Here is a 26,458-nt window from a genome sequence, read left to right as displayed (position 1 = left end):
AAAACGTTGAGCACCTCTGCACGGTGTACTACTAAGGATGTTTGTCGGGTCCATTCTGTTATTTATTTACAAATATAGTTATTTAGTATTGGTGCACCGTTAGCTAGGTAACTATGTAAATTATACCACTGTCTTTTTGTCTCTTACTGAAAAAGCTCCTGTTAAGTTTGGCTCAAGTATTAATGTTAGAAACATTTATTTCTGGACTATTTGGTCATAAATTCATGAAAGAGAAGCAGTGCCATGTGACTAGGAAATCACATACCTTTTAAAGTGCCAGAACCAAGAGAATACCAAGACTCACTCAGACAGAAGCTAGTTTTTGGATCAGTGGCTTCTTCAGAGTCAAGGGATGAATTATCACTCCTGTGACTTTTATTTCTGGGCTTCTCGCATATCCCTGTTGTGACCTGATGCCCATAAAGGCAAGCAAACAGATTTTTTGTTTATGTATCAGTCTGGATGGAGCCCAGGAAGATAACGAATGAACTTGTTGGAACACCAGGATGTCGTGGCAGTATTTATTAAGAGGAAAGAAGCTGACTGCTTATGCGTTCAATGAAGGAGATCCCTCTTGGAAATGGTGGAACAACTCTGGACAGTGTATTGTTGTAACTTGGCAATTTAATAGCGATAATGTATTTTAATTTAATAAAGTCAGGAACTTGATAGGAATATAAAATTGAAAAACAGAAAATATCAGGAATCTATCATCACAGTTCATTTTTTATAGTGATGTCAATCAAGGAAGAGCTTAAATACATTTGATAAGCCAGGAGGTCGAAGACCGTGTTAGGAATATATAATGTGTGCCTCCAGTTCAATCCATGCAAGCACATATGTACAAATACACACATATGTAAATAAAATCTTGATCATCCTACTCTGGCTTCTTCTCTGGTTAAATTAATGAATTTTTGCCTGACCTTTAGTATATACCTAAAATCAAATTTTCAGGTACATTCACGTAACATTTAGTACCCAGACAAGTACACTTCATTGACTTTCTAGTTCAAGATAAACACATTTTTGTCAAGGACTTTGAGCCAAAAATTCATAAGCCTTCAATGGAAGTTAGGACACCTGGACTCTGATCCCGGTTTTACAGAGAGGCTTTTTGGGTGTTTTTAAAAACCTTTCGGTGGGGTGGGGCAGGGTTGGGGGAGGAGTCGTGGGATGATTTTGGTGCATGGGGTGGGGTGCATCTATTTATTTGGGACACCATAGTCATGCAGTCCAGCCCCCTTATTTACACAAAGTCGCTTGTCTATACCTGTGTTCTGCACTGATATTGAACCCCTCTTGGGAATAACTCATTCCATTTGGCAGTGATCTTTAACAGACAGGCAACACGTGACTTTGCTAAATGGGCCTAAGCACCTGTTGAATGTTTATGTGGGGACTGTCACCACCAAAGACTGTACCTACCGCCATAAAGTGGTCACGAGGACTAAGTGATGTAATAAATACAGTGCACTTAGAAGAGTCTGACACAGGGTGTCATTCCAATTTTAGCAATGATGGTAAGTGCCACTGTCACCATTGCTGTCTGCCAGGCTCTGGGCTAGAAGAAATATTAAAACAGCCATGGCCTCTCCCTCTGTTGAACTGATCACCTAGTGTCTGATCACAAACATCAGTACCTACCAGGCTAGTCAGGGCACACAGATGCAAGAGGCGAGACCAACAGGTGCCTGGAGACCACGCGCCTGGCTGCAGAGGGCAGCACAGCCTGGCAGGTTGTTGCCAACCCTTGCTTTTCAAGAGAAGTTAGAAAGGTGGGTTACTATGTGAAATCTCCCAACTTATAATTGAATGTCAGTTAAAAAACAATTGCATAAGGGCTAAAAGCAATGGCAAGTGGAGATGCCCATGTACAACTTCTGGACATGCTGGCCCCAGCCTACAGTCCAATTCCCCATTTTTTTGGTGGCGGGGAGGGGTGTGTAGTCCAACCCAGATGTGAACAAAGATCAATTGATAGTTAATCTTTAATTCGTGGTTCCGCCGAGAGATGCCCAGAATGTATGGGGGGTGGGAGTGTGCAGGGCAGAACTGAACATTAGGGGCAGTCCCTTCGGTAGGCACAGAGGCAGAGGCATGAACAGGCCTGGTGAGGGGGTCAGGGAGGCCAGAATGACGAGCAGACAGGCAATTACCTTTTGCTAGAGAACACAAGGACACTGTAGAGCACAGATAGGTGAAGAGTTTAACACAATTTATTTTATGCTTAAATAATTGACTAGGTCATCCAGTGTATGGTTTTTCATACATATGTCATTAGAGCGATGTGTCAATGAATGCTGATTTTATATGAATATAATCAACAAATTAAAGAATTTCACCAAAACCCAAATAAAAATGCCCTTTAAAACACAGCAGCCTTATTAACCTAATATGACACTGCTAGAATGGTTACAAACGATTGGCTTACTGAAAGGTGTCTACATCTTATAGCCAGTACACGATACAGTAATAATTTTACAGCGTGCTGCCATTCTACTAGCTAAGGGTTTCTGTTTAGTCCATTTTAAACACCCCCGATGGGGCCTCTTATGAGCACCATCCACCTCTACAGCGGCAAGCATTACCCCCTTTGAAGCACTAACAGAGAGCACCCCCCCTCCCCCTAAAGCAACTACTGTATAGGGTTTTTTTTTTTTTCATTTTTAGGTCATTTCATTGGAAAATTGGCAATAGCAACAAATATTGGATGAAGGGCTTTGTGTTTACAGATAAAATCTTCTGTGTTGCAGTATGCTGTAGTGTTTGCAAAATTGGAAAAGGTTTAATCAAAATAAGGTGATACACATGCATCAAAATATTAGTATTCTGAAGAAAAAATTTTTTTCACAGAACTACAGAATTCCTCACTTGGGGAATTATTTAAATTTGCAGCAGATTTTAAAGATTTGCTTTTTTTAAAATCAAGCTAGCAGTTTTGCATATACAAACATTATAATTGCTAATATACAAGAATCAGTGAAGGTCCCCCCACCCCCCAGAACGTGTCCGTCCTCTGCTAGGGTGAAGTCGCTCAAGACCTCTATTATGTTAAATGCATTTGCAATATTCTAAGAGGCAGTGCCTTATCAACATTTATTCTATTTTTCTGTTAGAATTTATACAGTGTTATTATTTACAGCAAAACTATAGATGTTTTAAAAAAGAAACAAATAGTGTTTATACCCTGACAGTTTGGGTCCAAGAAAAATAAGGCGAGCTGTTGTGGATTTAGTAATTTTAGTGTTTCTCTGTGACCTCATCAGTCTGTCTGCTTCTGTCTCTTCTGGAGGCAGGACTTTCTTCCTTGTGTGAGTGACACCAAAGCACTGGAGATACACTGTAATGGCATGGCTTCTTGTATATACACTGCATTGCTAATTGCACACGGGCCAGTCCCGGGAATGAAAGTGGATTTCCATGCTCTGTAAATTGGCTCATGCTAAATTAAAATGTGGGTGGTTTTCTTTTTCTTCTTTTTTCTTTTTGTGGAAAAAAAATCATGCCATTAATGTGTGGAAGCGGCAAACACACACACCCTTCTCTGTGAATTTCTACTTCCTGCTGATGTGTCTTCCATGAATTTCTCAATACTGGCAGTAAAAACACATGATCCTGTGGAAAGATGGATAAGTAGGTAGTGAGTTTAGCTCACTTTCTTTTCTTTCAAGAGAGACCTTGCCTAAGCCTCTCTTGCCATTCGACAGAAAAGCCTCATATTAGAATGGGGCCCCTCTGCTTCCTAATGGGGCGGTCTAGTGCAGTATGGTACTTTGCCTCAGGCTGTGGCTGGCTGCCACAGTGGACAAGGCCCTGAGGTGTGCTGCAAAGTTCGTTGAAGGTGATGACCTGCTCTTAGTGATCTTCTGACCTCCACATAACTCGTTTATGCTATTTGTGGTTTTAGAGACTGAGTAAGAAAGACCATTTTCTAGATCTGTTTCTGATGCGCATGTCACTCACTCAGTTACTCCAGAGAGCTGTGGGGGCCTCTCTCGTGTCTTAACTGTGACACGAGGCTGACAGAGGTGCTCTCTGATTTCCACCAACAGCAAAACATGAGGGGTATGAGGTTCATGGGCACCAAGGGCCAGAGATACGGAGGCAGGACAGAGGAGCTCAGTCATGACCGCATTTTATGTGTCTCACCCCCCAAAGAGGGAGGACAGCATCATTACTTCCTTACTATGAAATTGCTTTTCCATATGCAAAATAAAATGAAAGACTATCGTGAACCATTGGAAGAAATATTTCCCTTTTCCTGCCCCACGTCAGTCATGATGGAATAAATTAAATTTTTTTTAATTGAGGCTCCTCTAAGAATGTCTTGCCTTGCTGGATAATACTTGCATAAAATATGTGTTTTATAGCCAGCCTTAGTATGTCAAAAAAAATCAACATTCTCTGGCAGAGGCTTTCATACTTTGTGCAGTATGTATTGTTCTTGGTATGAGCGTCTCCACAAAACAGTACTATTCCTACCTCCTCGTTCAGTGTGGAAAGTGACAGACTTGAATGCCAGCCTGAGAACAAGACATAGCTCCTACCAAAAGGCTGAGAAAAAGGCAAGAACTTGAGCAACAACCCTGACATGCCAGCGACAGACTGCTCTTGCAGGTCTGGGAGAACCTACAGATGGTTTCTGTTAGGGCCCAAAAGTGCTCCCAGTGACCTTGACGTTGTTTACTTATCCTGGGAGTTTCTTTCCCTGTAGATGGATCACCCAGAACACCTTGGCTTATGTAAACATGTTAACTCAGCACTTCCTCAGTCTGCTCTACTGTGGTTCTGGCTTCCGTTTCTGTATTAAAAATGCTACTGACCTCCATGCCCCAGGTCACTAAAGCTTGGAGCCAAGAACACCAAAGTATCAATTCCTTCTGGGGTGATTTCAACACCTGCCCCCTCCCATGACTCTGCAGAGGCTCCAGGGAAGGAAAGTGACTCATTTGGGCAGGCCACTGGCCCAGAAGGTGTGCAAATCAGAGTAAGAAGATCAGGATTTTCTCACCTCTCTTTTTACATTATTCCTAATCTTCCAGGCACCAGGCTTCTTAGATGGTCTTATAATGTTACCCTAGTGCTGTGATCTCGGGCTGTTTTCTTAGGGAACATCCTCAGCAACTTTTTTCTAATCAACACCCCCGACCCCTGCTTTTTACGCTCAATTGATACATAATTTATATACCATACAATTCACCTATTGTAAATATACAGTTTGATAATTTTTAGTAAATGTAGATGGGCAACCCAATTGAACTTATTTTGTTTTGCTTCATCTCTTCAAAAAATCAATCTAACTTCCAAGGTTAATCATGCAATAATCAAGGTCTTTCTCTTACCACCCAAGGCAAATGACCATTATCTTTCTAGAAACAGTGGATATGTTTCTATGATCTTAAAAATGTTATTAATTATCCCCATTGATATTTAGGTATGATTTGGGTGATGGTTTAAAAGAAGTTGGGAGTCAGTTCCCCTTATAAAAATTTCTGCTGTTCTCAGTCACGCAATAAGAGTATGTTGTTCCTAACCATACAGGGTGCGGGAAGGTCATTCATTGGATAAAATAGTTTATACCAAGTTGCATGAACAAGCATTGGAGCCCTGGCCGAGTGCCTGTTGTAAAATATTGACACTGTATAAACTGTGATAAGAGCGACATCTGATGGAAAAGTATGAGAGGGCAGGATCCATCAAGATGACATTTCATAAAAAGAATGAGTCACCTTCCCTTTCTGGGTTTAGGTAATAGATTCTGGAAAGAAATATTTGCATTTAGGAATCTGTCTTTGGATTTTGCAGGCCTTTCAAACACAAAGGTAATAGAAACCAAATCAAAAGGTTAATCATTCCTTTTAGTTATTTCACTATAATTCGTTTTCAATTTTAAAAAACTTTGAAATATAGAAAAGCAGCTATTCAATGGATTTTCATGACAGTTCATATTTCACAGAGGAATGTTGTCCCTTCCACATCACATCTGCAAATTGGGAGTACATGTGAATTATAACCAACCTTTCCTTGTAGGTCCACATACCAGTGGTTATCTGCCCCTCATGCTTAGAGCTTCAAAAAAGCTCTCTGCAGTTCAGCTCAAAGAACCTCTTCAGGCTTAATGTCCACTGCTCTCCGCTGGAAAGCTCTGCTTCCCAGTCTCCAGTGGATCCCACACTTAGGTGCACACTAGTATTATCTAGGGAGACTAAAAAATTCCCAGAGTCCTGGCCATATCTGATACCAGTTTATTTAGAATTTCTTGAGGTGAAACCAGCATCAGAAGAACCTTTAAGAAACTCAGGATGATTCCAGTGTTCAATCAAGTTTGAGAACCAGTGTTTTGGAGGAGCGCTTCTCGAAGTTTAAGGTGCATATATATCACCTAGTAGATTGGGCTAAACCCAGAGATTCTGCATTTCTAACGAGACTCCCGGGTGATACTGATACTGGTGGCCGGCAGACCACACACACCAGCAGGATCTAGAGGATCTAGACTACATGTCATAAATACATTGGTTCCCAACTCCTTTTATATGCTCATAAACTCATATCCATGTATACTCACCCTCCCAATCTTCATCTGTGTCTAACCCCCTCTACCTTTCAGGTTGGTTTCAAATGCCATCTCCTTGAAAGTGTAGACTGCTCTCTCTAATGAGATCCACCTTTGCAGGTTAATGCTTCCTCACCTTTAAAGACGTAGCTCTGCCATGGCTTAAGGAAAGCCCTTCCTGGGACGCCTTCCCTAGAGCCCACTGAGAACATGGAGCATTCGTTACTCTGGTCTTTCCTTCTCTTCTCTTCTGCTTTTCATTGGACCCTGGGTTTTGTATTTTTAGCCCTTGAATAACATTGGTCCTATCTGTTCCCTCCTTGCAGGGTGAGAGTCCCAGAAGGGCAGGGGGCCATGGCAGTTTTATTCATGATTGCGTATCTAGCCTTTTCATTCTAAGCCAATTGAAATGTTGAATATTTTTTGAAGGAATGAATGAAACTAGTCAGCTTTTTTGACTCAGCTATGGCGTTGTCTTGGCAAGCATGAGCGTGGCTGCCAGATACGGGGCATTTCCCCCTCCGAGATCTGGAATACAGCCTCTCTGCAGTCTTCTGCAGCTTATATCTGGGGACCTTCCCTTGCCCCAGCCTCCCTGATCAGCCCTCCAATGGCACACTACAGTAAATGCTTTATAGATTATAGCAACCTTAGAAATGATTTTTTAAAAATAAATTGAGTGCTTTTATTATGTAGATAGAGTATGAAGAAGTTTACTACAGGCTGTCTTGTATTAAGTTGGTCAAAAAGTCCATTTAGTTTGTTTGGTAAAATAAGACATCTTTCATTTTCACCAATAACTTTATTGATTTGGATATTTTGAATCTGTCAGCCATCTCCCGCTATTGACTTCTAGTGGGTAGAGGCCAGGGTGCTGCTAAACATCTTCCAATGCATAAGACAGCCCCACAGCCAGAATTATTGGCCAAAATGTCAACAGTACCAAGAAACTTCAAAAACCACTTTTGACACATTCAATCAGTCACAGCACTTTCTCCATACACTGCACAAATCTTCTTTTGTGTTTCAGTTGCCTTTTTACCTTTCTTGAAATAATAAAGCATAACACGTCAAAAATGTTGTTTATCTTCTTCCACCTTAAGTATTAAAATGGCTGCATAAAAATTCAACTTTGATAAATTTAAAAAAAATACACAGATATGACAGCTGTCACAATACAATCTAACAAAATTATTTTGAATGAAGTTAAAGACAACTAAGCACTACTACAGCCATCATATGGAAAACACTAAGCAAACTTTTTGGCCAACCCAATACAAACTTTGATTCACAGTTTGCTTTTAGTTCTTTAATAGTCATCAAATGCTAATATTTAACTATTACTAAGTAATAGTTATGAACTAGGTACTGGATAAATTTAAATTTCTTGGCTTTTGATCATTGACTATAGGACCTTGGGTAAGTCATTTAACTTTTCAAAATTTCATTTCCTCATTTATAAAAAAAGATGGCAGTACTTAACCTTGTATTATTATTTTAGGCATTATATGAGAAGATATATATATATATATGATATATATATCATATATATAGGAGATATATACGTGTGTGTATATATAAATGATCTTACCTAGTCTCTGTCATACAATGATCATTTGCTAGAATAAGACTATTTATTATTCATAAATAATTTCAGAAGACAGCTTGGTGTAACAGAAAGGGCACCAGGCAGACTGTCAATGATCTCGAGTTCAAGTCCTGGCTCTATTAGTCATGAGCTGTGCGACAGCAGAAATGTCACAAGACCTCTCTGAGCCTCAGTAAACAAAATGGGCCTGACCTGCCTCCAGGCTCGTTTGCCGGACTACACAAGAAGAAAATGGAAAAGCACTTTATAAACTACAAATCATATACTATGTACAAATCTTTATAGTGAGTTAAGCCTTTGGCTTTTCCTTATATTAAAAGAGAATGGCTGTGACTCAACACTAAAGAAAAGCAGGTGCAGGGCTCAGATAACTCAAAAATCCACTGGCCCTAAATGGGAAATAAAAATCTGATGTCTCCATTTGAGACTTGGTGCAATTTGATAGCATCCCACTTGCTTAGTAGTTATTTTTTAAAAGAGCAGCCAGCAGGGCTATAGAAATTTCTCAATATATTTGCAAATTGATTTCTCCAGAGTGCACATTCAGTGTCCTGGACTTCCAGGCAGTATTCTTGGACTCGTTTTCTAGATTCACTACGGAAGGGAAATACCACCTGGAGAGGAAAGCGAGGCTTGCAGTCACATCACCATTCTCGCCATCTGACACACAGAGTCTACTCTACCCTGGCGTTGTTTTCACATTCATATCAATTCTCCTACCTGAGTTTCTCTCTCCTTTAAGTGACACAGCATTGTCATGTAGTTTTTGGTGTCATTTATTCATGGATAATAGGTATACATTACTCTAGAAAAATGGCTTGGCTAGCGTAGGTGACTTTTCTGGTTTATTCCCATTGGCATCTGAGTCTATGACTAAATGAGATGTTAAACCAGAAGAGACATACTGAAGTTGACTGAACTGTTTTCTATTTTCATTTCATTTATCACTTAGAATGGCTTAGACAGATCAGGACAGTAAACTCATGCTCAGTGTTCCAATCACCTGCTACATAATGTCTTTCATCAAGTTTAGCTATAATAGGTGTTTATTCTAGATATTGCCACATTGATATCATCCTTAATTTTCTAAGCTCTTACCCTTGTCATTCAATAAAAAGTATCTCTCGATTCAGCCCACCTTTTTCCAGTCTCACTGCCCAAGCCAGGATCTACAATAGGCTCTTAACAGGTTTTCTCCTCATCCCTTATTGCCATTTCCAAATCCTTCTCCGCCCAGCAGCTAGAGTGAGTGATGTGGAACATAACCTGAATTACGTCTCACCCTTGCCTAAAACCTTCATGGTGTCTCACCATTCTCATCTTTGTAAAGACCAGAATCTTTACAGAGAGACGCACAAGGCCTAAATACTCAGTTCTTTCCTACCTCTTCAGATGTAAGGGCAAAACTCTTCTGTCAGCTACACTGGCCTGTTCTCAGTGTCAGCGTTCCTGTTTCTCCCTCCTTCTTGCCTTTGCAGAATGCCTCTGCTGTGCCTAGAAGGTGACCCCAAATGCTATCACATTTCCCACCCCTCACCCATTTGAGTCCTACTTGTTCTTTAAAACTCAAACATTACTTTCCCAAAGAAAGCCTTCCTGTTACTCAGACCCACGGCAAGTCTCTAGTTCTGGAGGCGGCCTCGTGGGGTTGGGGAACACCATTTTTGCCATTTTTAATTCATGTGACATCGGGCAATTTGGGGCCTGTTTCCTCACCTGTTAAAGGTGAGGGATGATACAGGTACCCATCCAAGATGGTGGGTTGAGAGAATTAAATGAGGAGCACAAGTGAAACACTAGGAAGAGTATGTATAGTAAGTATTGTTTCCAGAGCACTCTACAATTCTTAGTTTTCTCAATGCCCTTAAACACCGATGTGACTGTTAGACGTGGCCGGTCCCCATCGTGCTGTCCAGCAACGTTTTCTCAGTGCCTCCCCAGAATAAACAAACAGTGGTAAGGTATTCTGGGGAGATGGGATTACATGTTTATTTGGGCCTTACTTATAGTTACCTCTCATGAAACATAGGCTAGATAATTTCTCAGTTCCTTACCTTTGCACTTTAAATACCAGGATTCTGGGGATTGGGGAGGAGCAGATGTATGGACGCAAAAACTGGAATCTGTTTACTCTCTTTGCTACTTTGACCCAGTGGGGCTAAGAGAACCATTGGTAAATGGCCCTAAAGAAATCATCTTGATTTACCTTACAGACTTATGGGGAATTGTTCAAAGCTACATCTGCTTTTTCTCCCCACATTGCCTTTCTAATGGCTATGTAGAAGCAAATAGGACAAAGTCAAATTTAGAAAACAATGTTAAATAAAAATACTTTTCTCTATGAAGAAAGGTTCAGACAACTGTAAACATTTTAACTTAAAAAAAGTAGTACCATTAACCTCCTATTTAATTTGGTTTATATAAAATAGTGTATAGGGATTTAATTTAAACTTGGCAACCACTACATTTCAACTAAAATTACATTCTCAGATGCTGATCAGCTAAAATGATGAAAGGCTGGATCGATATAATTCTGAGTGCCTTTGCTCTTAGAGGAGATGCAAAAAATCACTACTTACATTTGCTTCTATAAACATCATTTACATTTAAATTCCTGTCTACTCTGAGAAAGTTCATGGACTGTGAACTACAGTCAAGTTTTCGTGTGTGTGTGTGTGTGTGTATACACACACACACACACACAAACATAAAAGTAACTCCAACAACTTCATACTGGACATTCAAAGCTGGAACACAATGAAACAGAGAGGAAGGGGGAGATCCAAATTATTTAGTGAAATCACTCATTTGGCTTCATAGGGAGTTAAGTCCTACTCTTGTTGAGAAGAGCATGCTTATCTATCGCCTTGACTGACCGTTTACTGTTATGAGTGGCTCTTCTTCTCCACATGCCGGATTTCTTTCTTTGTCTTCATCTTGGAACCTTCTCCCTGCTTCAAAAGGAATGCACACATTAAGGTTTCATGGCAAAGGAGTTTTAGTTAGAAAGCAGTTCCCATTCTGGTTCCTTCAGGCTGGATTAGGATAAGTGAAACACAGTTTAAAGCGCTTTGTCACTTCATGTCCAAAAATACAATCTATTCGCTTTAACCACACAGCTTAGCATCATCAAGGCAAGCTAGAGAGCACTACCAAAAGAAACACGACATACCTGTTCTTCACAATAATCGAGTAAGTTAGTGATGAATTGAAAAAATGAGCAGCATGTCCACTTCCAGTAGTAAGCTAGAAGAAATCATTGCTAAAGCGTTCCGGGTACCAAACCCCAAAGATAAAAAATATTAGTTAATTATCATTGATGCCTTTTCCAGCCAGCAGAATTTTAAGCCATCTGTTGTAATGAGGCTGAAAGTTCTCAGGGAAGCACTAATCACAACCACTGCCAAGGAAATGGTTGATCTAAGGAACTTTTTTTTTTTAATTTGTGGAATTACCAACCCCTCCTACTATTCCAGACTGAACAGGCATCCATTTTCCATAAACAAAAGACCTCTCTTCACCAAGTACTGGGGACACACTTCTCTGAGAGCAAAGCTTTTGTACAAATACTCAGCTTTTACCCCATTTATGATGGAGAACACAGTAGACTTTCCATTCTGATTTAGTCCTGAGAAATTTTCAGTTCACTTGTTTCTTATGTAAAGACAGGTCACCAAAGCTTCTATTTTTAAAATGAAAATGGTAAATATCTGAATAAAGGAAAGAGGAAGGAAATCAGTAGAAATGTTTTCTCTGGGAGACGGAGATCCCTTCGCTTTGTCCTGAGTCTGGTTTAGTTTACCAGCACATTGGACATGTGTGGTTAGAATTCCTTCCAATTGAGACGGAGGAATTCAGATTTCCCTGTAGAATATATTTTAGAAGGAAAATATACAGATTTGATATGTGGGTCGTGACCTAAGCTTTTTTCCATTAGAACATTGAAAGCCTGTGCCTTTGCTGGAAATGAATGCTCACCCCAGGTGAGCCCGTCTGTGCCCAGGCAGGCACTGGGCAGGGGGGAGGCACTGCTGAGGGGTTTGGTGGTGGCAGAGGGATTTTAGTTTCTCTGGAAAGCTTGTACCGGGGTGTTCTAACCTCCATAAATGGATGTATCTATGAAATCTCTGAAGATAATAAGAGCATATAATGTTAAGGACCGTTAGAAAGAAAATGCTTTTTCTCCACCCCTGATCAAACACACAAGATATCAAAAGCAGCCAAATGCTTCAAGCTGCCACACTGCAGAGGCCAGCCTATTAGCAGCATATTCTAGAGAGTTCACAAAGCTTTCGTCCTCTACTTTCTCTTTGGAAGTCCCTCTCCATTACCACGTCATTATGTTTTCTCTCTTGTGGGATAGCAATTCGTCTTATTACTTTCCGAGTGATCTGTAGGAAGCAACAGTGAAAAGCAGAGATTTTCCTGTTTTCTGTTCCAAGAGATGACACTACAGCAAACAAACAGAACATCTAAATTCCAAGAGAAGCATGAAATCCCAAAGGTGATTACTTTTCTGGTGATGAGGGTGCCTTCTTCATCAGTGAATTGTTCTTCTGTGACAGATTCACCAGGAATGTTTTTCGCTTCCTCTCCCTGAAGGATGTGGCACAGAGATTAGCAACACACCAGGAGAGCCCGCCACAGCACTCCCTGCACCACAGACATGCTCCGGGATGTTAGAGAAGCAAGGCACAGATTCGCCTGGCTCTTCCAATGCGAGGGGAAGATGCTGCCCCCACCCCGATGGTTAGCAGTCACCCACATTCAAAGCATCGAACCCCACAGATGTCCAAGGATGAGGGTTAGCAACAAACTCCAAGAAGAAAGACTTTAAAAATGCATAACTATAGAATTTACAGTTATATACATTGCTTTACAAAGATAAATGTTTCACTGGCTGAAAATCATTGTAGCCAATAAGTAGGACTCTAATTATGGCAGATCATCTCACTTTCAGTCCAGTCCATATTCGTAGGCTGCTTTATGTCTAATTTGAATTACAACAGTACCCCAGTTGGGGAATTGTATTTATCACCTTTTGTTAGTTTGTTTAACTTAAACTTTCACTTACTAAGGGTGATACATACATTTTTTGAAGCACTGTGAGAAATTTCAAGAAAAAATCTTACTTTTTTTTTGAGATTGAGCCTTTCATAGTTCTTAAAAGAAATGAAAATAGCTGTCTGATGAAGTGCTTAGTTTCAGAATACTATTTTCAAGTGAAGGGGTTCTATGTGATTATCTAATTCCTATTGCCACAAATCAAAAGGAAAACACATTATAAAAGGAACTTAAGATAGTAAGTTAGTGACTATTATCTAGTTTAGAAGAGGAAAACCTGTCAAAAGATTTTCCTCTAGTGATTTTTATAAATGGACTAAAATTTTCAGTCCCCAAGGCGGGCTCATACTTTCCTGCATACAGGAAACTTGGTAGATTCAGATGGCACCTTAATATCTATTAACTCTCTAATTAATTGTATAATAACAAGAACCACACGGAGAGGAAAAAACAGGACCATGTTTTGCAATACATAACCTTCGGCACTGACACTCTAGGTTAGTGGCACTGACAGTTTGGAGGACAAGGACAAACATCTTAAGTTCAGGCCTATTCTAGAGGCACATTAACTGATTAGCCAAACAGAGTTCTGTTGAAAAGGTGACCTGGATAATGCTACACTACCGAGCTCAGAAGTCACTGTACACTGGTGGGTTTTCTTCAGGAAAAGCATATAGTGAATACACAGAAATATACTGATTTATATGAATAGCCTTAGAAAAAAGCAAAGTCCTACTTATAAGTAATAAGCCATATATGTTGTGGAGATCAACTCTGGTATGTAGGCATTTTCATTGTTTCATACTGAAAATTCATACTGTTTATGTATAATTAAAGTTATAGGTATATCTCTCCATCTTAAATAGCCATTAAATATAGTTAATTAATGCTTTAATGAAGCCAAAATAAGTTGTTTGCTTATGTAAAAACTCACTAAAGTGGATTAAGTAGAAATTGATTAGAGAGGAAAGACACTAAGGAGTCACAGAGCACATTTTTAAAAAATTGTCCACTTTAAATTCTGTCAAATATATTAGAGACTAAGAGGTACCAAGGAGAGGTCTTGGGGGCCTTTCCTTAATGAGAGACAATAACCTTGAATTAGTTTCTAAAGTTCTTGAAAACATTTTGTACTTTTCTTTTCTTTTTTTTTTTTTAAAGATTTTATTTATTTATTTTTAGAGAGGGAAGGGAGGGAGGGAGAAGGAGAGAAGAGAGAGAGAGAGAGAGAAACATCAATGTGTGGTTGCTGGGGGTTATGGCCTGCAACCCAGGAATGTACCCTGGCTGGGAATCGAACCTGGGACACTTTGGTTCCCAGCCCGCACTCAATCCACTACATTTTGTACTTTTAAACAAACAAAATTCCCCTGCCCCTGTCTTACCATGGTATTAATTTTGGCAATACCACCCCCCAAACCTCCCAACACACACTCTTTTCTTTCCTATTTCAAAGGAAAATTGCAGCACTTATAGTGTCACAGTATCACCCCTGGTGACCACCTGAATGAAGGCTACCTGTAAGCATTGCATTTTGTAATTTTTAGTGCCCCTCTCCTTGACTTTTTGAATAAAAGAATAAGTAAATATTAAATGTACCAATTTGCTCTGATATACAAACATTAATACTTTAACTTTCCAAAAAATGAAATGGGTACCACAGATATGGCACACGCACAACTTAGCAAATACCTGTGCCATGTGCCTTGTATAATCTATTTCTATGTTCTGAGACACCCAATTGCTAAGGACATTGCACGTGTACATATTGGTGTATGTCTAGAGAAACAACTGGAGCTCATGAGCAGTGGTTGCTGCTGGCAACAGAATGGTTAGATCAAACTTTATATGCTTTTGAATTACTTGGCTTGGGGAAAACATACATGTAAACTTATTCTGAAAGTCAGTAACAAATTTTCAAAAGTAGACATAAAAATACAGTTGAGTTATGTAGTGAAAATTCAGTTATTTGACTCTTACCAAACTTTGTAATAGTTTGGCTGTGAGTTGGTTTCAACTTTTACATTTTTAATCACTGAATTTGCTAAGCAAATAATGCATAAAATAATTTCATAGAACTGGTTAATTTTCTTAAGCTGCTTTCAAGCATTTGAAACCACTGATATTATCAAACTATATAGAAATAAATGAATATGCTTATGAAATTTAAAAGATCTCCCAAATAAATGGGAGTTTGTTGATTTGACTAATTCCTTAGCAACTTAAAAATATTAAATGTAAAATCCACATATGAAACTAAAGAGAAAAATGGTAAAATTATACTTCCAACCCACTCATTATTCAAACTGAATGGCTGAGAAAACAGATCTGCCTAGACTCGTGGTGCAGAACCCTGAGCACACTATTGACACTTCCCAGGCAAAGCCCCCTCTGGGAGGGTGTAGCCACCCCAGAGTAGTTTTCGGCTTTGAGATTCTAAGTAGCAAACAGTCTAAATATGTTGGTTTAGTCCAAGGTTGGATGGCCCCATGAAGTCGAACATGCCAGCTCCATCAAAGAGTTTTCAGGGGAGATAGCCTAATTTAGTCTGGAAAAAGTTATTATAATTTTTATTCTGGAAGAGAAAGAATATGGTATTGTAGAAAAAAAAAACAGTAGAAGACGCTTCACTAGAGGACTAGGGATTAGGTGCTGGTCCCAGAACTGCCATTGCCCTGCTGTGTTTCTGTATAAATCCACTCATGTTTGATCCTCAGCTTTGTCATCCAGTAAAATATGGATGATCCCTTTAAGACCTAAGATTCTCAGTTTATTTTTTGACAGAGACAGTTCCCATGTCATATCTACCATACACTACTGTAGTCTCAAGCTCTTTTATATTATAAAAATACTAACATAGGAGTAAAGAGAAAAGCAATAGTCGTGTGACCAACCCTTTTCTATTGCCCTGAAAATCTGAACAGGAAAATATTAACCTGAACGATACTTATGTATGTAACTTACAAAGACTGTTATACTTACAGCTTCAAATTATAATTATAGCTATTCTTTAGCTTTTGATTTTTCTTTTGTATGTCACATACAAAAGACATTTCTCAAAGCTTATTTGAGTAATTCTACTGCTGACACAATACTTTACCCTGTTATAAAACCCATTCTGATGATGCTACCAACCTCCCCTAAAATTCCACTGACTCTAGGAAGTGGGGACTTGGGGAGAACACCAACTCCTCTGTTTCATGGTGCCTACAGTGTTATAGTGTATCCTGGTCTTTTAAACTTAAGTTCTCAATGAAAATGTGAATATATTTTATGTAAGTAATCATATATTAAGCTCATATACATAATAACTAACAAAAGCTAACTTAATGCATGTCTATAATGCTAGGAGAACATAAGAAATAAGTATCACTGACTTGGGGGCGGTGGAGGTTGATGGTTTTTATTGTTTTGTTTTTGTCTTTTTCAGAGTAATATTTCTTTACCCTCTGCCCTCCCACATTTGCAGGATTGTTTATTTATTTTCTGTCCTATACAGGGGTGGGCAAAGTAGGTTTACAGTTGTGAGTATGTGAAACAGTTTATACTTATTTTTAAATCCTCACCCAAGGATATGCTTGTTCATTTTTTTTTTTTTGAAAGAGAGAGAAACATCAATTGTTCGCCTCCCATAGGTGCCCCCAATGATGATCAAACCCACAACCTTTTGGTGTAGGGAATGATGCTCCAACCGAGTCACATGGCCAGGACTATTTTTGTATTATTATTTATTATTTATTTGTATTATGACTATAAACCTACTTTTGTCCACCCCTGTATAAAGGAGAGGCAGCTTTTACAAAGGGCGGCTATTTTAAAGGCATAAGGTAGATTTGTATGCAGCATGAGTATATAACAAGTTAAGCATAAGAAGCAAGTTGCCATATGTCTGGTGTGCTTTTTCTAGACACTTCACTTTAAAATACTATTTCTTGGAGACATAGATTACTGGAATAGCAAAGCCTGGGCAAACAAAGAGTATGGCTTTAATTCCTTCAGAAAACTGAATTATCTCTTTTTTCTAATTCCAGGAACATGAGGGAAGTGATTATGAGGATTTTATGGATAGCAGGTTGAATACTTGCAAATATGCTAGACACCAATAAGTAATTCGGCTTGCCTATATGAAATTTTCAAATAAGTGATTCATGATTTTTTTTGACAGCTCCCTATTGAGCTCAAGGTTGATTGGGGGGTAATTTGGGGGATAATTTAAGATTTAGACAATAACTTATTTTTTTCCTTAATGTTTCCAGAGTCTGAAAAATTGCACTAGAGCAGATTTTCTCCTCTTCTTTAATCTGTTCTATGTGAAAAGTACAAGCAGCAGGATTAAGAAGTTTAGGTATTAAGATACCTAAGCCAACACCTGTGCTCAAGCTGTTGAGTCTCCTAACACTTTAGAAATGGATGATGTTTGATAAATGGTTTTCAATATATAGTCCCCCTCCTTTCTTTCTAGAGCTGCCCACCAAATAGCCTCAAGTTATTTGGACCACATTCAGAAGCCTGTGCATTGAAAACAGCTTCCTAGTTCTCTGCAGTCAATTATTTTAGCATCAAGAAAGCTCTCTAAAGACAGTAATGGAGACAAGCAGCAGACTGAGACACATTCTGCTAGACCTTACCATGCCTAAGGCCAGTGCTTTAAAAGGCCTTTGTGGGGGAAAGCAAGATTTTTTTCATAGTGTTCGACTGTGCTGTAATAGGTGAAATTATATTTTTCACTGCAGTAAAAATTGCTTTCTACACTTTAACATACAAAAAAAAATCAGGTTTTGTCATGGTAAAAACCTATTTCATGTATTGGGATGACACTGGTTAATAAAATTACATAGGTTTCAAGTGGTTAATAAAATTATATAGGTTTCAAGTGTACAATTCTATGATACATCATCTGTATGTTGCATTGTGTGCCCACGATTCAAATTAACCAATGTCACCTCAATAAATTTGATTAAAAAAACCCATTTTAGAAGTTTTTGCTTGATTTGCATAATGTCACATATATGCAGACTGTAATGCCAAAATTCTCAGTCATAATCTCTTGCTTCTTTATCTTACCACAACTGAACATTGTTTGGTATGGACTATTCTCGTACCAAGACAGAATCTTTGTTCACATATATAACGCTTCTCCAGGGAAGGCAGGATCCAATTCACAATTCCCAGATAAAATTACAACTGCCACGTGTCAAACACAGGCCTAGACAGATACTACCAAGCAACATGTAGTCATGTTGCTTTTGGTTATACGCTTCCAAATGTGCAGACAAACATACACAGAGCCACTTAGTTATCAAGCATGCCAGATTTCCAAACCACAGGAAAGGATCTGCTAACAGACACACAGCACCGCCCCACACGGACCCGGCGGCAGGATACCTTTATGATCAAACGCCGGCGAGTAACTCGCGTGGTGACTCTCCGCTCCTCCTCTGAGCTTGAGTCACTGTCTTTAAAGTCCTGACAAATGTATTTTTAGCATAATTTTACCATCACATTTAAGATAAAAGACATTCTGAGAAGGGAAATCAAAAAAGAATTACTTTTACTTGCTGGTTTCCCCGCCCCCCAAGGGAGATCATTACGTGTATTTGTGAAAAATCTTAATCTAGAGCGGGATTCTAAGTGAATTTTACTCTGTACCTGTGTGCATATATGTTTATGTATAATTAACATACTTAATTACCTTGATTTTTACCTGCATATATATGATAAAGACCAAGGTAATTAAATGATAAAGTACTAAAAATAACAATTATAGAGTCTTTTCGGCATCAGAAAGTACATGCTACTATTTATTAGTTTGAAGAAACATTAATATTAATTTTTAAACTAGTTTTAAATCTATATACATTTGACTTGAATGTATAATCTTATAGTTCAGGCTATGTTTCACTTGATTATAGAGAAAGGCATGGGATTTGATTTTTATGAAATTTTGGTCAGATTTGACAAATTTATCAAAAGCCATTTTGGATGTTATAAAAAGTAAAGAATTTATACCAGCATAATTGGTACCTAGCACATAACTGATCTTCAGTTAAGAGTTTATTCAAATGAATGAAGGAATAATGTAGGGCATGTTAAAGCTTGAGGTCTTCTTCTAAAGAACTGGTATGAAATTAGAATACAAAATACATTTGGCAGACAAAAATGTGTTACAGATAGAATATGGTGATTATACAAATATTAAATTTAAGACAATAAGGATAGGAATATGGAAAAACTACCAAGAGGTAAACAGTTCATAATTCAAAGGGAAAAATATCTTTGGCTTCTAATTAAATGTCATGGTGAAGAATATTTACTGAATGGTTTTTATAGTTAAATTTTAATGATGGAATTCTGAAAATAATTCTGATATTATTTTCTAACTTTACTAGTTACCTCAAATCTGATAATCCCAGAATTAGAATTTGTAGTTACTATCCATTAGAAAAACCAATGGCAGTAATAGTAATTAAAGAAAAACAAAACAATTAAAATTATTACGGGAGGTATAAGTGCCAGCTAAAATGGTTTACGAAATGTTAGTCCAATAATAAAGTGGGCCCATTTTCACCGAAGTCAAACTTAACAAATATGTAAAAGTATATCAATCTGGACTTCATAGGAAATTCTATCTGAACAAAATATCCCACCAATACGATGTCAAATGGAAACAGTTTTTGAATTTCTTACTCATTGCAAAGATGTTGGTTGCTAAGTTTTCTATTACTTTTCAAGTTTTTTCAAAAAGGACCATAAATTCAGGCCATGTAGAATGATCTAATATGGTGGAAGCAGGCCCTGCAATGGCTTAAAAACTACACAAAGTAAGAGGAATTCATATTGTGAGAGAAAGGAGGCACTAATCAGCGTTCAGGGATTAACACATCAGATGAGCAAAGGGAAAGTTCAATCTCCATTAACTAAAGATGGAATCGTAAACTGGGGAAAAGTTTTCACTTGGATGAAATTAAAAGCAGAAGAACAGATAATGCAAACAATACCAACAAATCTAGATGTCAATAATATCATAATTCTATCAATCATCATCAGACCAGTCCCTCATATAAAGAAAAAGTGGCTGTTTGGCCAATATTTTAGTTTCTACCCTCTTCCAAGAGTCTGGAGTGATATTAAGGTGATGGGAAGAGAGAATGTGGTAGTGGGGTCTCCTCAGGATTCCTTCCAGAGAATTCTCTAGGAATTGGTAAGCAGGGTTAACCAAGAGGCCAAATGGAGTTTTCTCAGTACTCCTTGCCGTAAGTTGCTGCCTAGGAAGAGGTGGAAAACAGCAGAATTTTACCTTGTAACAGCAGACAGTCATCCGTGTAAGAGCCGCGCCCGGACTTTTGACCTGATTATTTAGGGGACAAAAAGGGGGCTTTTTTCTGAAACCATACATCAGATGACCTAGTTAGTTGCTATTGTGCTATGGTAGAGCTACAAAAGATCCATCCGCAACATCTTCAGATTTCTCGTGAGGTCAGGCTTATATCTACCAGAAGTTTGAACTCCATTATGAATTTCTATGCTCATAAAGCCTTTATGCATTGGAGTAGGACCAGTGACCAATACCAAAGAAACATACTCATAAGAAAGTTGGGAAACATTTCCTAGTAATAATTACTTTCCATTACTGATAAACTCAGCTGCGTTTCCTTTCAGGGTTAAGACCTTTGTTTTTAAACCCTTTTTGTGCCTTCTCCCTGGTTCCCCAATAGCCAATCTGTATGCACATGTATGCACATAGGTGCTTATTTATACTTTGATTTCAGAACTTTCTGTTGGTTTTAATAGGCTTTTGCAGAATACAACTTCATAGTTAAACATCAGTCTATTCAAAGTCAGACTGCTTACACAGACTAAGAATGAACTAAAAGACAGAAACCGATAGTCATAAGCCCCCTCTTCAGGAAGGAAGTGAAAGAAAGGCCTGACAATTTTACTTCCTCTCACTTTCCCTCCTAACAAGCAGGAAAATGGTCAAAAGATAGTCTGCAAAAGGGAGAAGGAGAGCATATGATTAGTTGATTAAACCCACAATTAGCTCCTGAGTGATTTGGAGTTTATACATTTTTTTAAGCCTCAAATTAATCATGAACTCATTATTTGACAGAAGACTTTTCTACCTAAAACACTATGGTAGATCTTAAGTGAAGACGTTTTAGGGAAAATGGCAAGTGCTATAATTCCAAAGATGAATAACTCTCAATCTATATTGCATAGTTCATGAAAAGACATAAAACTTGACAGCAAAAAACAGTAAAAACAGGAAAAGGAGCTGAATTTTATTTTCTTATATCCATCTATGAGTCATAATTTCAATTTAACTCTTTAAAATATCTAAAAGTGATAAACTTTAATGAATAAAAATAACTATTAATGGTACCACAAAAACATATAAGTGGAAAGAGCAAGCAAATAATTTTTGGCAGTAGGTTTTAAAAGTATTCAAAATAAACATCAAGATAATTATCAATTTAGATATGAAATTATTAAAATGACACTTCTAACTTTAAATTTCTAAATGCTGTCAATCAACAGTGGTAAATACCCACCTCATTTTAGTCCTGAGAACAGTTTCTTAAATTTTTAAAACACACTTTTAAACAACAGACCTTATGGGTGGCATGCTATAAACTCTTTAAATTATGGAAAAATAACCAGGTAGGGTCAGAGCAATTACCCTCCTTGCAGAAGAAAGAAGACTGAATTGAGATTAGGAAACCTAAATTCCAGACAAAGTAATACTGGACCTTAAACTAGTTACTTAGCATTTCTGTAGTTCTCTTCCCTCCTGAAAATTGGCTGAAGAGATTCTTATTTCCTTCTTCCTACCTTATAAATGATCAAACCGCTTATGTTTTACTCAGAACTTTCTTTACTCCCAACATTAGTTAATAGGACAAAAGCCCCTTTCTCAGGCCCTCTCTCCCAGAGCTGGCTGAACACCACAAAACATGACTGACCCTAATTGTTTGTTTTATGAGCCTTTATCCTCAGGACTAGAAAATTCCTGGAAGCACCCTGAAGGCACAGAGGCTTCAGTAATTTACGAAACAGGACATACCAGACCACGGTGAGTGGACCCCACACCCAAAGATAACATCGAAACAAGTCTCAGCCCAACTGAAACTTCCTGCTCTGCAGCCCTGCAGCGGCCCCATCACCTGATAGAAACTCACAGCCCCTACCTACCCCTCAGGGCTGGTGCTGGTGCATTTCTCCCCACTGAAGCCTTTCCTTGTCTTGGGAAAGAAAAAAATAAAAACTTTGCTTTCTGCACTTCTCTTTGTGAATTCTTTCTTTCACAGCCCATGTCACCGACTACCCTAACATTAGTGTTACAATTTTCGATTATGCATTTATAATTTGGAAATAATAAAGAACTTCAGGTCAAATCCTACATTAAATGAAACGAAGTGTCAGTACATTCAGTTTAAAGAAAATGACTAGATGACGTACCTTCTGCTCAGACCCACTGGACCCCTCTTCTTCGTGGAGGTTGAGCCTGGGCTTGCCATCTGCAGGAGAAGTCCTACTCATCTTTTTCATACTGACAGGCACACAGGGTTTAGGCTCTTCTATGACAAACTTGCTGGTTTCTTCTAGAGATTTCTGATATGCTGCTAGTGATGATGCTGGTTCCTCAATACGACCGTATCCGTGTATTTTTGGTTTCAGTGTTTCCTTAGTACTCTGTTTCCCTACATCGTTTTGGGATTCTGGAAAGTAGGATTTCGTCTTTGCTTCCGTAGTGACTTCTGCATGGTTTCCATTTGCTTCAAATTTTCCAGGTTCTCCTTTGAGATATGAGGTAATGGAATCTCTACACTGGTCTGGGCTGCAAAAGGTGAAATGCAGACATTTACAAAGGAAACACGTGGCTGACAATGGGCTTCAGAAGGCACAAAATAATGGCTTGGCTAAAAAGTCCATTAATGTGTTTTACTGTAAGATGGCTATAGTAGTACTTAGTTGTCTTTAACTTCATTGGAAATACTTCAGATTGTATTGTGACAGCTGTCACATCAGTGTGCATTAAAAAAAACAAAATTGGTGAATTTTTGTGCAACCATTTTAATATTAAAGATGGAAGATGATATACATTTTCAGCATATTATCCTTTGTTATTTCAAGAAAGGTAGAAACACAACTGAAACACAAAAAAAAAGATTTGTGCAGTGTATGGATAAGGTGCTGTGACTGATGGAACGTATCAAAAGTGGTTTTCAAAGTTTCTTGGCACTATTGACATTTTGGCCAAATAATTCTTGCTAAGGGGCCATCTTATACATTGGAAGATGTTTAGCAGCATCCCTGGCCTCTACCCACTGGAAGCCAACAGCGGGAGATTGCCGACACACTCAAAATATCCAAATCAATAAAGTTATTGGTGAAAATGAGAAATGTGTCTTTTTTTTTTACGGAAAAAAAACCCTAAATGAACTTTTTGGCCAACCTGATAGAAAGGCATGAAAACTTCAGTCACTGGATTTCAACCTGTGTGAGGGGCCGTCGTGGGTGTGAGGGTGAGGAGGTGCTGCGCAGGCTCCAGGCAGCCCCTGGACTCCCACTAGCAACCTGGCTGGCTGGGCTGTCGGTCTGTGTTTTGTTTCACCGCACTTCTATAGCCACCTGCACTCTGTATCTAAAAAGTAATCCTGAGCAGTTAGCGGACCGCTCAACGGTCCAGGTCCACTAACCTAAGAGGAGAATATCTCAAAATGCTTTTATACTGCCAGGGAAAAAACTGCCAATAAGGTACAAAGTGAGTTCCTGTGAAGAAAGCTTGGCACTCCCAAGAACCCCCAATTCCAGTCTTTGTATGGGTTTCCACTGTGATTCCTGCCATCACGCTTTCCAGCTGTAATGCCCTGAGTTGGCTCTCTTCTTCCCACACTCCTGACCTCTGCGGACCCTCACTGGTAAGCAGGCTGTGGGTGCTCACACACTACTTCTACTTCCAGGAGGACTGTTTTTCCCTCAATCATGAAGTCTTTCTCTTCCAGTACTTTTAAAAATTGATTCTCATTTTTAATAGTTTCAATATAGACTTTTATTTTGTAGCTTGTGTACTGTTTTCAGTGTCTTGTTACCGTAGAATTCTGAAGGCAATAATTGGTACATGCATGTGAGTATATATGTGTTTACGCTTATAAACACATTGATTACCTAAATACAGTTATGAAAATCTCAGTGGCACTCCCTTTTCTGTGTAAGGACAAACAGTCCCAACAAACTGTGAAGACCCTATGACATAACTGTTTTTAAGTGTGTTTCCTGCTGGACAGCTATAAATTATGTGACTGTGTCTGAACACAGACATCGAAATTAGTGCTTTTTGTTGTCTTTGCAATTATCTCTTTGGTAGATTGAACACAGAATTCACTGATACTACCATTCTGCAAAAGGAGTTTTGTAAACTCATCTTTGCAAATTTCATAAATCCCATCTTTGGGAATTTTTGTGGTTATGAATAATAATCTGTTTTTCTTTTTTTTGCATCAAACTTAAGTTTATCATTAGTTGTCACTGAAGTGAAATATATTTCAGCCTGATGTGTGCATAAAAATAATGCCAACTATTACTAGGAGACTATTTGTACCAGTCATTTGGTATGAATGCTATAAGCTGTCTTTCTCAATCTATAAACCTGTTTGAGCAAATAGGCATTCGTATTTTCAAAGCTGATTAAAATGACCTTCTTAGAGCTTCTAAATTCATCCAAAGTTACAAAGTGCAAACCTAATGATGGTAGGTCTTAACCAGTGTCTGTAGGACGTGAAACTCCCACCTTTCTAGAGTAAGGCTGCTATGAAAAGAACCAGATTCATAATTAGGGAATTATGTTGGTTATAAACAAATTTCTTGACAATATTATTTAGGGTAAAGAATTACATATACTACATTGCAAATCATGTAAAACACTCATGTATAAAAAAGGAAGGATATTATATAAAATGTATTTTTCTAGTATGGTAGAAAGGCAATGACTTTTCTCTTTCCCTGCTCTGCATTTTCTGTGTTAAGAGAGTTTACAAAATGTATGTAATAGAAATCCACCAAAATGTAATGGTGGTTACTGCTAGATTGTGGTGTTGCACTGATTTTTTAAATCAGTATTCTTAAAATTTGTTTAATAACCATATGTATGTTTACATTCAGGAAATAATTGAAGTGTTTATATTTCTAAAAGATGTGGAATTTTATCTATTATATTATTTTGAACATTAATTACTGGCTATGTGAAAAGAATAAGACAAATACATTAGAAAAGAGTGGTATTCTCAAGTAAATGATACATAAGTCTTTGGCATGTATGTAAAACTTTTCTCATTTCACTTCAGGCTGTCAATAGTTTTAAGGATTATATCTGAGTTTAATGTAACTTCCCCTCTCTAGTTTAGCAGAACAAACCAAACTTTAAAGCATGTATTTTCCCAAAACTGGGATGGTAATTTAGAAAAAGGGTAATCACTAAAAAGCATATACAGTATTCAAAATGAACCGTTAACATGTGGTCTGTGCTTTCCTTTCCTTTCTCTGCAATAGCCATACCTGTCGTCCAGTCGGTCCAGTAACCCGCCTGTTATTCTTCGAGCTTGAGCTGGGGACTCTAGGTTTCCACCTGTCTCGTTCTGCCAACCTGTAATTGAAGACATTTCCAGTTCTGCTTGCTGAACACGTTTAAGAATAGCCTGTACTTTTTCTTCTGTCATCTCCTCAGATTCTACTCCTTCTTCAAGTTGAATGTCCTCAAATAGAGACTTGAATTTTTCTTCTGTCATCTCCTCATCAGGACCAGATTTTCCTTTCTCTTGCTGCTCAGAGCTTACTCTTACTTTTCTAGTTTGTTTCAATGGCTCTGCTGGTTTAACATCTTTTGGGAACCCAGCCATACTTCCAAGGTATTGAGGATACTCACTCAGACACACATTCTCCAACTGGCTCTCATCTACATCCACTGCTTCAGGCATTTCTGTTAAAGGCATTGAGTCTTCAAGTTTGCTGTCTTCTAGGGAAGTGTCTTCTGCAGTTACAACTGGCGGTCCATCTGCTGAATGCTCTACATTTCCCTGGGAAGGCACTAGCCCATCACTCAGTCTACTGGGGGTTCTAAGGGGAGATTCTATGCTAGAGAGATCACTAAAATAATCATCTTGCTGGAAAGGGGTGGGTGGTGTGTAGTGCAACCCTGTGGGAGTTTCCAGTTCCACTTGAAGGGAAGAATA

The 26,458-nt window shown here is 38.4% G+C and overlaps 1 protein-coding gene across 1 annotated transcript in view; it reads right to left on the bottom strand.

Annotated features, from left to right (window-relative positions):
* Positions 1 to 2,200: 2,200 nt before the first annotated feature.
* The window catches only part of ANK3 (ankyrin 3), a 328,085-nt gene continuing 303,827 nt past the window's right edge, over positions 2,201 to 26,458 (bottom strand). Inside the window, 4 exon segments of the mRNA XM_036026924.1 lie at positions 2,201 to 3,618; positions 11,042 to 11,119; positions 22,689 to 23,067; positions 25,785 to 25,872. Of these exon segments, the coding sequence (XP_035882817.1) occupies positions 11,051 to 11,119; positions 22,689 to 23,067; positions 25,785 to 25,872 (536 nt within the window). The 3' untranslated portion in view covers positions 2,201 to 3,618; positions 11,042 to 11,050.

The sequence above is a fragment of the Phyllostomus discolor genome, chromosome 5 (assembly GCF_004126475.2).
Source record: "Phyllostomus discolor isolate MPI-MPIP mPhyDis1 chromosome 5, mPhyDis1.pri.v3, whole genome shotgun sequence".
Lineage (NCBI taxonomy): Eukaryota > Metazoa > Chordata > Mammalia > Chiroptera > Phyllostomidae > Phyllostomus > Phyllostomus discolor.
This window is presented reverse-complemented; position numbering and strand designations above follow the sequence as displayed.